Consider the following 15750-nt stretch of genomic DNA (forward strand, 5'->3'; position numbering starts at 1 on the left):
CTGACATCCACAAATAGATTTGGACAGTGTTGCCTTAACATCTGAGGACACTTTTTAACTCATCCCATCTCAGGAGGTTTTCACACTTCACGCTTCATTAACCTCTGGGTCGTAGGTTCCCTGGGAAGTCGGGAGAGGAAAATGCCTGTTTACACTGTTCTCTAGAAACCACCACAAAGTGGTTAGTCTTCATTGTGGCATATCAACACGGGTGAAAAACGTGTGGTGGTGGGGAGCGAAAAGCCCTGTAAGCTGTCTGAATATAACCTCGCTTCAAAACATAAAATGCTTTCTATATACAGTAGGTATCACCCAGGTGGATCGTGCATATGTGTGCTGGATGATGCTGGTCATGTAACGCCATACAATCAAATGCATGTTCTATCTATTACATGTAACCCATGATATCATTTCTGGGAGCAAAAAGAGTAAAAGCAAATAAGACCTTGTGTGGCAGCACCGTATTGATTCCAGGTAGGTTTCTTTTTGCTGAATGGATTTGGAAACAGATTGAGTGATCTTTTTAAAGCATGTGGGTGTTGACATATGGGTCCACTGAGGAAGTACATCCATCCATATCACACATGAGCTGAGAGTGGCTAGATAAGCTGTACAGGCTATAGGTCTATCTATAATACATAGGCCTATGTTAAATGTCATTACTCGTGACTTTGAGGAAGACCCCTTATTAGTTATTTGGCTGGAATTCCGTGGTTGGTTCATTAAATGAAAAAAAGCTAATGAAACACTTTTCACAAGGTGATAATTAGCAGAGAAGAGCAGGGCTGCAGTCACAGGCTGTTAGATATTTAATAACCACAATGACCAAGGGAGTTGGTGTTAATTTCTGGGTCATGTTTATGATGTTGATTTATTCCAGGTCAAAATATTGGATGGTAAACGCCTCAAATGTAAACCAGAATGTCAACATCCGGATATGACAAGATGCATTTGCTATAGAGGAAGCATTTTGAGACATACTGTATTGAACATAGCTAGCTGAAAGCAGATTGGCGCTAGGCCTATACCTCGAACCTTACGATAACTGAATAATTCTAGGTGGTTGCCTTTGTTTCCCACATGGTTTGATGTAGTTGGTTGATATGACAGATGGATAAAGTATAATTCAGTCCCCCACTGCCTGTACCTTCCAAGCGTGAATTTGCAGATAAAGCCGACAGGCGACAGTTGAGATGATGAGATAATTAAATGTTATAGAAGTTCTATTACACAACAGACATTAACATTTCAATAGAATATTTCCGTCTTCACACATCTCTACACTCTTATTAAAAAAAGTGCTATCTAGAACCTAAAATGGTTCTTCGGCTGTCCCCATATTGGAGAACCCTTTGAAGAACCCTTTTTGGTTCCAGGTAGAACACTTTTGGGTTCCATGTAAAAACCCTTTCCACAAAGGGCTCTACATGGAACGCAAAACCCTTTCCACAAACGGTTCTACATGTAACCCAAGAGTTCTACCTAGAATCAAAAAAGGTTCTCCAATGGGGACAGCCGAATAACCATTTTGGAACCCTTTTTTCTAAGACTGTATAGCCAACGTTCTACGTATAGTAGCCTATGTTTTTGTCTTGGCCAATAGCTACAAAAAAGACTGCTGGCTTCTCACTTGTCACGCTTTGATTGTACTGGATGCTCTATAAGACATGTTGTAGTTTGTGCTATGGGCTAGTAGTGCATTGTTCATGAACGACTATGATCGACTAATCTCATCAATGTATCCAATGACTTGATGTCAAATTGATGTCATTTTAGTTTAGGCTACCAACGTTGTTTAGCTAATTTAGTGAGGCTGAATGAGAGAATGAAGGGGACTTCCTTCTGTCCCAGTGATACCCAAAGAGAAACACTGGCACTTGGATCTTTAACACAATCGCTTAAAATGCTACTTGACATTTGGCTCCTATCCTGGAGCAACTCCGCCATGCTTTTTGGGGATTTTATTACATCGCATGCTTATTAATGGACCGACAGACTTAATCGCTCTTATCTCGGCCAAACTAACGTGGGATAGGATTATCATAGGCATGTGCATTGTTTTACGGTCAATGCCTAAATTGATTTTGAGTCACGTGGAAATTGAATAATTTGCCATGTTTTGTCTATGGGTTGTTGTAGCCTAAAATTATTGGTGTACATTTGCTTTGTTTGGTTATGATATAAGATATAGGCTCACATCTGCAAGTCATACACGCATATACTAAGCTATGTTGTAGGACTATCTATAGATCCACATCGAATAGCCAAACAAATCTGTCATTTGATGTCTGTCGTGTGTGACTGATCATTCCAATCTTGAATTGATTTGGCACAGTCCTACATTCATGCTCATTTCGAGCTACTGAAACAAAGCCCTGCTAAGCAGATACTATTCGTGACAAGTTTGTAGAAAATCTCTGGCAATAATACGTGAAAAACCACTTAGAAACTCAAAGAATCTTCAAAAATATCCTAACGGCTTGTTAGGAAACATGATCTTGGAAAATGTATAAGGAAAAGTGCTTAATAACTTTCCTATAATCTACAAAACCAACGAATTAGCAGGTCACTAAACACAATTTTCTTTGTGTTAATTCCTATAATAATGTGTACTAGCCATCTTCAAATAGTTAAGACTGTAACAAATTAAATGATGAGACAACAATTAATGAATTGCTTCATGAATAGAAATTGATGTTACACTCATTCATTTCTAACACCAATAGGCCCATGCAATGCTGAAGAAAAACAACGTAAGTGGATGAGTAATACATTCGTAGGCATATCTGTATAATTATGTTGTATAGTTCGGCATTGGTGTGTGCTATGAACATTGCATGTTGTAAAAATATTTTTTTAATGTGTGCGTCTTTCATTCTTAAATAACGTCAATGGCATAATTCCTGGTTGGGATTTGGTTCACCCCCTTAGTTTGCAAAAAAAATGGCAAATGACAAAATAAGTTAATTTACTCAAAGCTGCGAGGGAGAGAAAAGAGTGTTGCAAATGAGGTTCTTGATATCACGCTCATAATTAATTGCGCAAATTTGTTTCTATTAAATAAAAATAACACGTATTGAGAAACTCAATTAGCATTAATTAAGCTTGATATCCTAATTTGGATGTGTCGTTGAAAACAAGCTTTTTCGTAGTCTTTTTTCCCTCTCTGATGCTGAATAAGAACGAGCTTTCTGCCTTTGGGCTGCTTTTCCCTCCTTTGAGAGTTGAAAATGAAAAATGGAAATGAAATATCAGGAGGTGCTAAATTAGCTGCCTGATCTGCACTTATTGCTGCATATACGCCCCTATTACTTTGCCAGTCTGTGTCTCTCTTTTAGCATTCCAGGCATGGAGAGGCGTCGAGATAGCAGATTTATCAAATGGGAAAATGAATGCATGATGATCAGTTAAATTGAAAATCAGCGCCTGCATGACAGCCCGACCTGACACCTCCGTAATTAGAAAGAAAAATGATGGCGTCCGATGCATAATAGAGCAAAAACAATTTACACTCTCCCATAATGATCCGGCGTTCAAATTGAAAATTTCTCCGGGTAGAAATTGAATTCATAAAGTATGATTCATGGAGGACACATTTCCTGGAGGCTGCCTGGGCCATATCGATTGATAGTATGTATTGAATCATACAGCGTGCAGCTCCCAGGCAAAAAAAAGCTTAACTACTTAAGCAAATCGCTAATTTCACCTTAAGGCCACCAGTGTGCAGCCACGATACTCCTGTTCGGTATGCTAATGAATTAAACATGAACACCCCCTACCATGCAACATACGCTCAAAATAAGACACACACAAAACATATATATATATATATTGAAGGACACATCCAGACAACTCTAATTTCCAAATGGCCTATCCTAAATGGCAACCTATTGACAGAAATAAAGCTCAATAATTGGGGGAGCTGGGCTGGCTGTGGCTGGCTGAATAAGAAGATAATGTCTTTAAATATTATGTCGGGTATAGGAATATATATTTAATAAAAGTTCAAAGTATTATCCTTGTTGGGTTGAGGACTTCCAAGGGCCATTGTATTTGGATCTGTTTTCATTAAATAATAAGTTATTCATTAGCTTATTGACTTTCTGTCTGCCATAGGCCTATATATTCTCTGTTGAGATTACATTTTCCCTTTCCCTATACACTTTTGCCTGTCTCTTATACCAAGAGCCCCCCTTCACCCACACCCAATAAGTCATTGCTTCCTCTGAGCAAACAGGAGTCATCGGGTGAAAATTATTGTAAATATTTTGAAAGGGACACAGGCTCAGAAATTCATTTGCGCCGGCTCAGATGTAAAGCTGCCCCTCTGATTATTTTCAATTTATTTGCAAATCAAGACCCTAAAAGAGTAGCAGGGCCTCTGGGTATTTAAGAACAACTACACCACACTGGAATGGATGTTTTCCATTTTTAGGATTTAGATGTTCGTGTTATTGGGGGCATTTTCTCGTGCGTTATACCTATAGGCCCTATCTTGTAAAACAAGCTGTTTGAGATGTGAATGGTCTTTCCTTTCTTACCTAGACTTTAGATCTGGTCAACATTGCTAATATTGCCATGGCGCAGATGTCCCCGAGCCTGCACAGCATCCCTGGGGACCGCCAACCCTATTAGAACAAATGTGTTCTGCTATTGTAAATAGGCACGTTTGCTTCGCCCGTCCTATTACAGCCGACGCATGATCAATAGGCTGATAACACAGAAACATCAATGTAAGCGACAGAACAATGAGGGATATCATCGAACATCTATCTTAATATAGCCGGCTACAAGGGCCCTGACAAAGTGAAAAGCTCATGAAAATTCCGCCCCACGAATTCCCATCTCCTATCCAATATGCACAAACACACTCCCAGCTGCCGGGGCTATTATTTTCGTATTTCAATTTGACACCCCAGCCTTTCATGCTAATTCTATTATTCTTGGAAGTTTATGTGATTTCATATCACTAGAAATCGGTAATGTATAATAACCCTTTGGGCTAAAATAAACTGAATCCCTGCAGTAGCCACCGGGAAAATAATTACTTTCATATCAAAACTCTGCAGGAGTCGAGCGGGTCCTTTCGCCTCCGGCTCGTAACCTCATTTCAGTGAGGCTTATAGATGAATAAATTTGTTAAAGCAATACACAAAATACAACATCAGATTTTAGCAGAAAGCGCTACCTATACCCACTATACGGGCTATTTAAGGTCTCACACGGTTTGGATGTATTGTATACAATCGATTTATTTATGAAAACCTTACATATATAAATATTATAATACTTTTTACAGCCTTTGAGGATTTTTGTGTTTTTTATGTATTTTTACAGTTTGTTACACAAGGGGGCTAGTACTACTACCACCACCACACACACACGTGCACATATACACGCACGCACGCACGCAGCAAACACACACACAGTTATAACCCATCATCATCAGAAAATAGGCTATATATGTCATCTTTGAAATGAAAGTTTATATTCTAAGACGTGATTGAGCTTTGGGCAAATGAAAGGTGTTGTTGACGCTATCAATATTTTTTCTCACCTATAGGTCTATTATTCCATACCGACATCTTGAGTCTCTGTCTTTGTCTCTGGTGGACAGTTGGTTGTCACAGACTCGGAACTCTCTGGGTAGTCTTTTACAGACTGCTCTTTTTTGTCTAATGGCAGATACTTTGAATCATCATCATCTTGGAAATATGTTGCACTACAACTGGCTGAAGGCTGACTACAGTTGCTACTGGAAAAGGTAACATGGCCTGGGCTGTTCTGTGGGGAACTAGTATTTTTCGCGGTAAAGTTGACCTGCACTTTGATTGCTGTCGCGTCGTTGAGATTGTTGGACTCCTTGTGGTTTTTATGTCCAGTATTGGCAGATAAGCTGCTGTCATTCACTAGGGTTCTTTGTGTGGAGTTGTCAGTATCTGAGTCTGGTGGTGTTGTCTTCAAAGCAGTCTGATGAACAAGGAATCCAAGCGGCTGGGTGATAGGATAGAGTAAGAAATGTCCTTTCCCTATCAAAGGCCGCGAAGAAGGTAAGGCAGAAAATCCATCTATGTTCGGTTTGCGCCTTGGTCTGGAGTCGGATAGAAGGCTTTCTACGCTGAATGGGTTCAGCTTCTGAAGGGTGGAGGCTCTGCTGTTGGCGCACATGCTTGACTGTTGACTGCTGTCGGACGAGTCCAGCTCGGATCCACCAGCATCTTGGTTCAAGTGTCTTTGGTTCTGGAGGGTTTGTGGTGTTTGGTCACAGCTCGATTGGGTTTGGTTTCGGCCTACAGAGTCACAATGTGGATTTTGTTCACTGTCTGTCACTTGTGACACTCCGCTGTCACTGTCAGATCCTGGGGTGTGAAATAGGTCCCCTGACAAAAGTTTATTCTGGGACCTCAACAGTCTTCGCTCCTGCTTCCTCTTCTTCTTCTCCATCCTCTCCAGCTCTCGCCTGGCGATCTCCTCCGCGTCCATGGGCTCTCCACTGCATGTTGTTGGGTGGGAGTTGTGAGCTGGTCGCCCTGGACCCTTCTTTGTGTTTTCTTTTTTCCTCCACTTCGCTCTACGATTTTGGAACCATACCTGCATATTAGAGAAACACATCATGTTACCCACGTTCAAAAAGAAGTCCACTTTCTTTAAAAAAAAAAATACATACATAGTAATAATAATAATTTAGGATCATATTTGTGTGAACCATTGGAATAATGTTTTGTAGATGGTTCCAAATGACACAACACCAAAGAGCAATGCCTCTTACTTGTAGGCCTACAATTGTTTATTATCAGATGCGATGACAAAAATAAGCATATTTATTTTCCAATTCGACTAGGCCTACAATTATTCCGTGTGCTTATGGCTTCTTCGTTATTCAATTAAAAGTTAAATGCTGTCTGTCTGATCTGGAAAATGCTCCACGAAAACATATATTTCACTTATGATGGGCCCATGTGTCCCAATAAAATGCATAATAATACATGGTTTAATATGGTTACAAATACTCAAATTTCCCCCAACACTAACTGCCTAAAGATTGCTAAAGTGACATGCCAAATATAGGACTAGACCAGCATTTCCCAAACTCGGTCCTCGGGACCCCAGGGGGGTCAACGTTTTGTTTTTTTCCCTAACACCACACAGCTGATTCAAATGGATCAAAGCTTGATGATTAGTTGATTATTTCAGCTGTGTATTGCTAAGACAAAAAATAAACGCTGGTTTAGTCCTATATTTTGCATGTCACTTTTGCAATTTTTTGGCATTTTCTCTGTGCATAACACAATATACATATGAACTTTTGGCATCAGAAGTGCAAATAATCACAATAATAAGTCCACGTGCATTGACATTTGACTGATGAGGATAGATGTGGGAAAAGGTGTGTACTTTATAAAAATGTACGGCTTGAAAATGTATCAATATTCAAGTTCAGAAATGTATGTGTATACTTGGGTGTTCTATCGGTTTATATAGGAAAATACAAGTGAAAAGACTGAATGTGCATACGTCGATGTATTCATTTTGAGTATGTTTGAGTGCAAGTAATATAGCCTTGCCGGCTGAATCTACACAATTCATATTAAAATCAAGTACAGCAAATGAACGGACCATTCCATGGTTTAGCCATATTTAAAGTATTTCTCCTTGAACCAGAGGTCCTCTTTATACTCGGTTTGCTGCTCGTATCACCCTTGATTTCGAAGACTGTATCTCTATAAATATATCGTATATTGTATCTAAATAAATATTCACGTTTGATAATGTTTTCCTTTTTAAATTAGTGAAAATGATTTGCAGTTTTGAAGCATCGTACTGTATGTGTATATATATTGTGTATATATATTGTGTACAGTACAGGCATTGTACTGTACATACTATAATAGTCCTTTATGTGCCTATATTACACGAGCTCCCTGTGGAGTTGTTGGTCACAGTACAAAACAACAAAGAGATAGGAATTACAGGACAGCTATATATCTAAAATAGACCATTGTAATATATTTGTGTAAGAGACATGGGGAATAAATAGGCCCACTTTCCTTTGTTCAAACAGCCTATCAGTGTTTAAGAAACATTAGGCTACACATCATAACAAACCAACAACAGTGAATGCCAAAAAGTAGATATGGTTGATATTTACCTGTACCCTCGATTCTATCAAGTCCAATCTCAGAGCCAGTGCTTCCCTCATGAACACGTCGGGATAGTGACTCTCATTAAAAGCCTTTTCTAATTCTTCCAGTTGCCAACCAGTGAAATTTGTACGAGTTCGTCGTCTCTTACAACCAGGGCTATCCTTGTCTGGGTCACACGAATCTAGCATGAGAATACAAAACAAGAGAGTGTGTGAGAGACGCAAAAGTAGTCGGCATGAATTTTTGCAAGTTAACGTTCTTTCTGTGGTCCTTTATAAAGAAATGAATCAAATATAGTCTAATAAATTGGGTTATTATGTCAGTTTTCGATGGTAAGAAAATATGAGTAATAATAGACTATTAATCACACAATATTGATCCTGATAATAATAACAATAACACATTCAAACATTCTACTTACTAACAATAGAGAAATAGTGATGTTTCCCACCCTGTCACAACACAAGGGGGTTTCATGTTTGGAGTTGAGCTCCTATGCTGCTCTCCACTGAAATGAATTGCATAAAGCCTCATTTGAAAGCAGAAGAAGCGTCTTTGTTTCTTGGGATTTGGATTCCCTCTTTAACGCTTTATGGAGAGGATATACAGGACATGATATACAGGATATACAGACACTTTCAGTTCTTTGTTTAGTCCTTTGATCTAGAGCCAACCTTTTGATAAGTATTGTGTTTCGTTTTGCTCACCTGTCAACTTGTACTGCTGGTTATCTCCATTCATACCACAGCCAGACAAGAGGGGGTTTGAATTAACCACTGAAGCTGTGCAGGAACCATTAAGTAATCCGTCTATTGAAAAAGGAACTGCGGCCGCAGATTGAAGTTGATGACCGGCTAATTCGTAAACATGATGGTGGCTTAGATGGTACGGAAAGCCCACCATCCCGCCGAGAGAGCCTCCGAACTGGGCATGAGGTGGATCCAGTATCCTGCTGTCCATCATCTCCTAGGCAAAAGGAAACGACGTCTGGAGGCTGGTGTTGTGAATTTAAAAAGCATGCAGTGAGTGTGGCCAGCGAGGAGGGGACATGATGTGGAGGGAAGGATGAGCTGTACTTTATCAACATGAACCTTCCAATAATTAGCCTAGGCTTTGGGAATTTGAGACCAATGAGAAACGGTAATCGAGTATGACGTCAGAGGCGCGGTCTGGCAAACGCTTTCCATATCGATTGCTAATTAAACCTGACATCCACCTCAATAAACAATATCAGAGCTGTCACAACAAGACAGGGGGCTTTGATAAGAACTACATCACAACTACACGGGGACCACCAAGAGAGAGTGATCAGATTGAAGCCCAGTAAAAGGTGAAAGAGATGGACTAATTTCGAACGCTCGCTCCCACATCTAAAATGACGGAGAGGCTAGTCACAGTTTTTGGTCAACATGTTATGGCGTTTTAAAATGTTACTCTCTCTATTAATCGATGCCGAGTTACAAATACCCTCATTTTACACAAAGACATTTATCATCCAAATGCTGTCAAATTTTATTCGAGACTACAACCAATTCGCGTGCAATATAACGGGATGTTGATAAAAGGGGGCGATCGACTCCTCAGCCTGCTGTCGATAGGCTGATTGAAAAAAAGGCAGATGTTAAGTTATTAATTACATCACACACTAATTAATCTTCTGCTAATAAGAGGAACGATATTAGGAAGAAATGTGAACCCTTATTCCCCAGCACTGATACTGTAATTAATGAGACTTAATTTAGAAACGTGTGAGAATTTTTCCCAGGTTAAAAAAGTAGCTTCTTGTGTATACGGTTTTGTAGTTATTGTTATATTTTTTTTTTGGTAGGCTAGTTTTGAACTCATGTAGGCTAAATGCTGTCTTTCTGAGGCAAACAAATAAAACATTGTAGCTTAGATGTGCAGCACCAGTGTGTCATCTATCTATCTATCTATCTATCTATCTATCTATCTATCTATCTATCTATCTATCTATCTATCTATCTATATCTATATCTATATATATATATATATTCAAAAATTGTGTTATATTTACATTTATATGCCTAGAGGTTATTTATTCTCGAAGTTCAAAATAGACTAATCTCCAGTGAAAACGGAGGACATTATGATTGTGTAAAAGGTTAACAAAACTATCTGACCATAGTCTACTGCGGGGAAGCTCCGAACCATTCATTTTTGTTACAATATGCTATTTGTCCGGAGACCTTCATAGGACTAGTCCATGTTTCCCCACTCGCTAATGTAAAGAAATGTGTTGTGAATAAAGCGAATCAATCCTATCTAAGTAGATCTAGTAGTTCTGTCTCTCTGCTCTTTAGGCTACAGAGAAAATTAATTCTACTTTATTTATCCCATGTCTGGTGCTGTCATAATGCTAATCTGAGTTGAAATTTCGCTCCCCACTCACTCCCTGACCCTTGGCACCCGGATTGGCGTGTTGTAATAACCCGAATCTCTCATCAGTAACCGTGAAAATTGTTACCTTATTAGCATGCAAATTGTTTAATTAATATTATTATGAGGAAGTATATAATCCGTTCGTCACTTGACCTCATGCCCATATCGCACCCCTCTGCATTTCAATGTGTACATTTTAATGAACTCCTTAGAAATGTCTCAGGATCTGGCCGTTTTATCCCTCTCCCCTACAAAGATGTGGTTAGAGTTGGCTCAGATGCCCTTCTCTTTGTATTTTAACTAAGTTTATCATGTTTTACAGATGTTTTATGAATAATTCCAACCATTCATGTATTTTTTGAACATCTAAAATTCAATAATTGCTTCTTGTCAATTCGGATCGTAACCCCATCCAGGCGCACGGGCTCAGTGAAAAGCAGCCCTTGACACGCAGTCCCGGGAGACATTGCATTTAAATCCGTTTTTCTACAACCGGGTGACATTGTCAGATCCTAGCTTTAATTAACCCGATAATAAGACGAACAAGGCTTGCATTCAGTGCCGCTACAGGCCTGTCTTTTCATTTGAATTCAAGAGTTTCATCAACAATTTAACTGGCCTTGGTCGATAGGGTTTTACCTGGAACCGAAAGGGACTCTTAGAAAAAGTGCTATCTGGAACCAAAAAGGTTCCTCGGCTTCTCCTATTAGAACCCTCTGGAACCCTTTGCCAGCCGAAGAACCCCTTTGGAACCCTTTTCTTTTATAGGAGTGTTTTATAGAGCTGGTAGCTTAGCCTATATGACAAGTAGACCTACATTGGATCATGTGATATTTGTCTACCCTATTGTTGCTTTTACCACCTGATCTTAAATAGTGACTTTCTTGGATAAACCCACATGCGGATGGAAAAGGTAGCTCCATACACATCCATCCCTGACCTGCAGGTCAACCATTGGCATGAAATGCCTATCTTTTATTTCCAATTATTTGAAAGCAACTGGCATAAATCACACATTTGAAGATATCAAATCATAATTTCTGAAGGCCATCAAAGCAGCAGATGAGAAAACAAATAGGCCTATTTAGCCTACCATCTAAACTCAGCAAAAAAAACAAACGTCCATTTTTCAGGTCCCTGTCTGTAACGGGTTTCGTAGGTGGAAGAAGGTGTTGACCAAAGCGCAGTGTGGTACATGTTCATGATTTTAATAATGGAACATTGAAATACGAAACAACAACGTGAATAAACGGAAAAAAACTAAACAGTCCTGTAAGGTGCAGAAAACCACTAAACAGAAAATTAAACACCCACAACCAAAATGGGGAAAACAGGCTACCTAAGTATGATTCAATCAGAGACAACGAACGACACCTGCCTCTGATTGAGAACCATACTAGGCCAAACACATAGAAAAAAGAACATAGACTACCCACCCCAACTCACGCCCTGACCAACCTAAAATTAAGACATAACAAAGGAACTAAGGTCAGAATGTGACAGTACCCCCAAAGGTGCGGACTCGGGCCACAAAACCTGAACCTATAGGGGAGGGTCTGGGTGGGCGTCTGTCCGCGGTGGTGGCTCTGGCGCGTGACGTGGACCCCACTCCACCATAGTCTCTGCCCACTTAAGTGGCTCCTTGGGAGCGGCGACCCTCGCCGCCGACCTCGGACTGGGGACCCTTGCCGCGGGTCCCGAATGGACGGGAGATTCTGGCAGCACCGGAACGGTGGGAGACTCCGGCAGCGCTGGAGTGAAGGGCGATTCCGGCAGCGTCTGACTGACGGGCGGCTCCGGCAGCTCCTGACTGACGGGCGGCTCCGGCTGCTCCTGACTGACAGGCGGCTCAGGCAGCTCCTGACTGACGGGCGGCTCCGGCAGCTCAGGACAGACGGGCGGACCTGGAGGGAGGAGACGGAGAGACAGCCTGGTGCGTGGGGCTGCCACAGGACCCACCAGGCTAGGGAGACCTACCGGAGGCCTGGTGCTTGGAGGAGGCACCAGATGGACCAGGCTGTGGGGGAGCACTGGAGCCCTGGTGCGCAGCTTTGGCACCACTCCTCCCGGCTGGATCACCATTTTAGCCCGGACCATCCAGAGTGGAGGCACAGGTTGAACCGGGCTGTGGGTGAGCACTGGAGATCTTGTGCATACCACTCGCACCTCTCCCTTAGGCTCAATACCCACATTCGCCCGGCACGGGCGGAGCGCACGTATATGACGCACTGCACCCTCCCAGCGCCTCGGAGGGACAGCACGCAGAGCAGGCGCAGGATACCCTGGGCCGAAACGGCGTACTGGAGACCAAACACGCTGGGCCGGCACAACACGCCCTTGCTGGATGCCCACTCTCGCATGGCACTTGTAGGGGGCTGGCCTATAGCCCTCCGGGCTATGAGCGCGTACTGGCGACACCGTGCGCTTGACCGCATAACACGGTGCCTGACCAGTACTGCGCTTCTTCTGGTAAGCACGAGGAGTAGGCTCAGGTCTCCAACCTGACTCTGCCACACTCCCCATGTGCCCCCCCAAAAAACATTTGAGGGGCTGCCTCTCGTGCCTGTGCTACCTCCTCATATTGCCGCCGCTCAGCTTTCGCTGCCTCCAGCTCTGCCTTGGGGCGGCGATATTCCCCAGCTTGTGCCCAGGGTCCCTTTCCGTCCAAAATCTCCTCCCATGTCCAGGAGTCCAGAACCCTCTGCTCCTGGTCGACACCACACTTCTTGGTCCTTGGTTGGTGGGTGTTTCTGTAACGGGCTTCGTAGGTGGAAGAAGGTGTGGACCAAAGCGCAGCGTGGTACATGTTCATGATTTTAATAATGGAACACTGAAATACGAAACAACAACGTGAATAAACGAGGTGCAGAAAACCACTAAAACAGGCTACCTAAGTATGATTCTCAATCAGAGACAACGAACGACACCTGTCTCTGATTGAGAACCATACCAGGCCAAACACATAGAAAAAAGAACACGTCAGAACGTGACACTGTCTTTCAAAGATAATTCGTAAATATCCAAATAACTTCAAAGATCTTCATTGTAGGGTTTAAACACTGTTTCCCATGCGTGTTCAATGAACCATAAACAATTAATGAACATGCACCTGTGGAACGGTCGTTAAGACATTAACAGCTTACAGACGGTAGGCAATTAAAGTCACAGTTATGAAAACTTAGGACACTAAAGAGGCCTTTCTACTGACTCTGAAAAACACCAAAAGAAAGATGCCCAGGGTCCCTGCTCATCTGCATGAATGTGCCTTAGGCATGCTGCAAGGAGGCATGAGGACTGCAGTTGTGGCCAGGGCAATAAATTACAGGATAGGATGGACAGCTGATCATCCTCGCAGTGGCAGACCACGTGTAACAACACCTGCACAGGATCGGTACATCCGAACATCACACCTGCGGGACAGGTACAAGATGGCAACAACAACTGCCCGAGTTACACCAGGAACGTACAATCCCTCCATCAGTTCTCAGATTGTCCGCAATAGGCTGAGAGAGGCTGGACTGAGGGCTTGGAGGCCTGTTGTAAGGCTGGTCCTCACCAGACATCACCGGCAACAACGTTGCCTATGGGCACAAACCCACCGTCACTGGACCAGACAGGACTGGCAAAAAGTGCTCTTCACTGACGAGTCGTGGTTTTCTCTCACCGGGGGTGATGGTCGGATTCACGTTTTTCGTGGAAGGAATGAACGTTACACCGAGTCCAGGACTCTGGAGCGGGATCGTTTTGGAGGTGGAGGGTCCGTCATGGTCTGGAGCGGTGTGTCACAGCATCATCGGACTGAGCTTGTTGTCATTGCAGAAAATCTCAATGCTGTGCATTACAGGGAAGACATCCTCCTCCCTCATGTTGTACCCTTCCTCATCCTGAAATGACCCTCCAGCATGACAATGCCACCAGCCATACTGCTCGTTCTGTGTGTGATTTTCTGCCAGACAGGAATGTCAATGTTCTGCCATGGCCACCGAAGAGCCCGGATCTCAATCCCATTGAGCAAGTCTGGGACCTGTTTGATCGGAGGGTGAGAGCTAGGGCCATTCCTCCCAGAAATGTCCGGGAACGTGCAGGTGGCTTGGTGGAAGAGTGGGATAACATCTCACAGCAAGAACTGGCAAATCTGGTGCAGTCCATGAGGAGATGCACTGCAGTACTTCATGCAGCTGGTGGCCACACCAGATACTGACTGTTACTTTTGACTCTCCCCTTTGTTCAGGGACACATTATTCCATTTCTGTTAGTCACATGTCTATGGAACTTGTTCAGTTTATGTCTCAGTTGTTGAATCTTGTTATGTTCATACAAATATTTACACATGTTAAGTTTGATGAAAATAAATGCAGTTGACAGTGAGAGGATGTTTCTTTTTTTGCTGGGTTTATAGATCTACTGTATGCTACTTGTTGTAGGCTACATGTCACATCATCTTCACAGCCTTGTATATGTCACATCATATTCACAATCTCTTCATACTATGTTGTGAGCGTTGAACCAGATGACATCAAATCACTCCTTCAATCACAGATGTTTAGAAATGTGAAGAATGAAGCATGGCCTGTGACCGCACACAGTGCATATCAAACGTGTGTGTCTGTGTGTGTAGGCATGTCTGTCTGTCTGTCTGTCTGTCTGTCTGTCTGTCTGTCTGTCTGTCTGTCTGTCTGTCTGTCTGTCTGTCTGTCTGTCTGTCTGTAACACTGTCATAACATATCATGACAGGACAGGTTATTATGAAAACAGATTTGACACTGTCTGAAACGATCCATTAAAGACAGTTTTCTAGCTTTGAGCATAGCCAACTGACTGTTTGGTATTATAGCCTAGCCAACTGACTGTTTATAGCCTAGCCCATATGACAGAGTGTTCAAGTTAAGTGTACTGTTTTTGCATCACACTATCTTTAGGCTGTAGAAGTGTGGAGGACAAAACATGACTGTGTTCACTGATCTTCCACTGAGGTTTGTTTTCCTGTGTTCACTCTTGGTAACTGCAGGTGACAGGGCAATGGTAATGATGTGGACAGGGAGTTCCCGGCACCTGAAGATACAAAATCAGTCCTTCAACTCCAAACTTTCCCCCTGACAGAAAATGAGCATGTGTGGGCAAGTAGACATGATTGACCCTATTAACAGCAGGTATTCAAATGTACCACCCAAAAACAAACAAACGAATCAAACCAGCCATCTAACAC

The 15750-nt window shown here is 42.3% G+C and overlaps 1 protein-coding gene across 1 annotated transcript; it reads right to left on the reverse strand.

The window, feature by feature from the left end:
• Nucleotides 1-5226: 5226 nt before the first annotated feature.
• On the reverse strand, nucleotides 5227-9909 carry LOC118384517 (homeobox protein unc-4 homolog). The gene is made up of 3 exons (XM_035771118.2): nucleotides 8852-9909; nucleotides 8150-8325; nucleotides 5227-6591 (listed from the first exon to the last, which is right to left on the reverse strand). The coding sequence occupies exons 1-3, from the start codon at nucleotides 9105-9107 to the stop codon at nucleotides 5569-5571; spliced, it is 1455 nt and encodes a 484-aa protein (XP_035627011.1). The 5' UTR covers nucleotides 9108-9909; the 3' UTR covers nucleotides 5227-5568.
• Between the last annotated feature and the right edge of the window lie 5841 nt (nucleotides 9910-15750).

Source organism: Oncorhynchus keta, chromosome 5 (genome assembly GCF_023373465.1).
Source record: "Oncorhynchus keta strain PuntledgeMale-10-30-2019 chromosome 5, Oket_V2, whole genome shotgun sequence".
Classification (NCBI taxonomy): domain Eukaryota; kingdom Metazoa; phylum Chordata; class Actinopteri; order Salmoniformes; family Salmonidae; genus Oncorhynchus; species Oncorhynchus keta.

Coding starts and splice junctions, on each gene's coding strand:
- LOC118384517 (XM_035771118.2), bottom strand. CDS start 9,107: ATGATGGACAGCAGGATACTGGATCCACCTCATGCCCAGTTCGGAGGC. Junction 8,326..8,851: donor CCAGCAGTACAAGTTGACAG/GTGAGCAAAACG, acceptor TTCTCATGCTAG/ATTCGTGTGACCCAGACAAG. Junction 6,592..8,149: donor TGATAGAATCGAGGGTACAG/GTAAATATCAAC, acceptor TCTAATATGCAG/GTATGGTTCCAAAATCGTAG.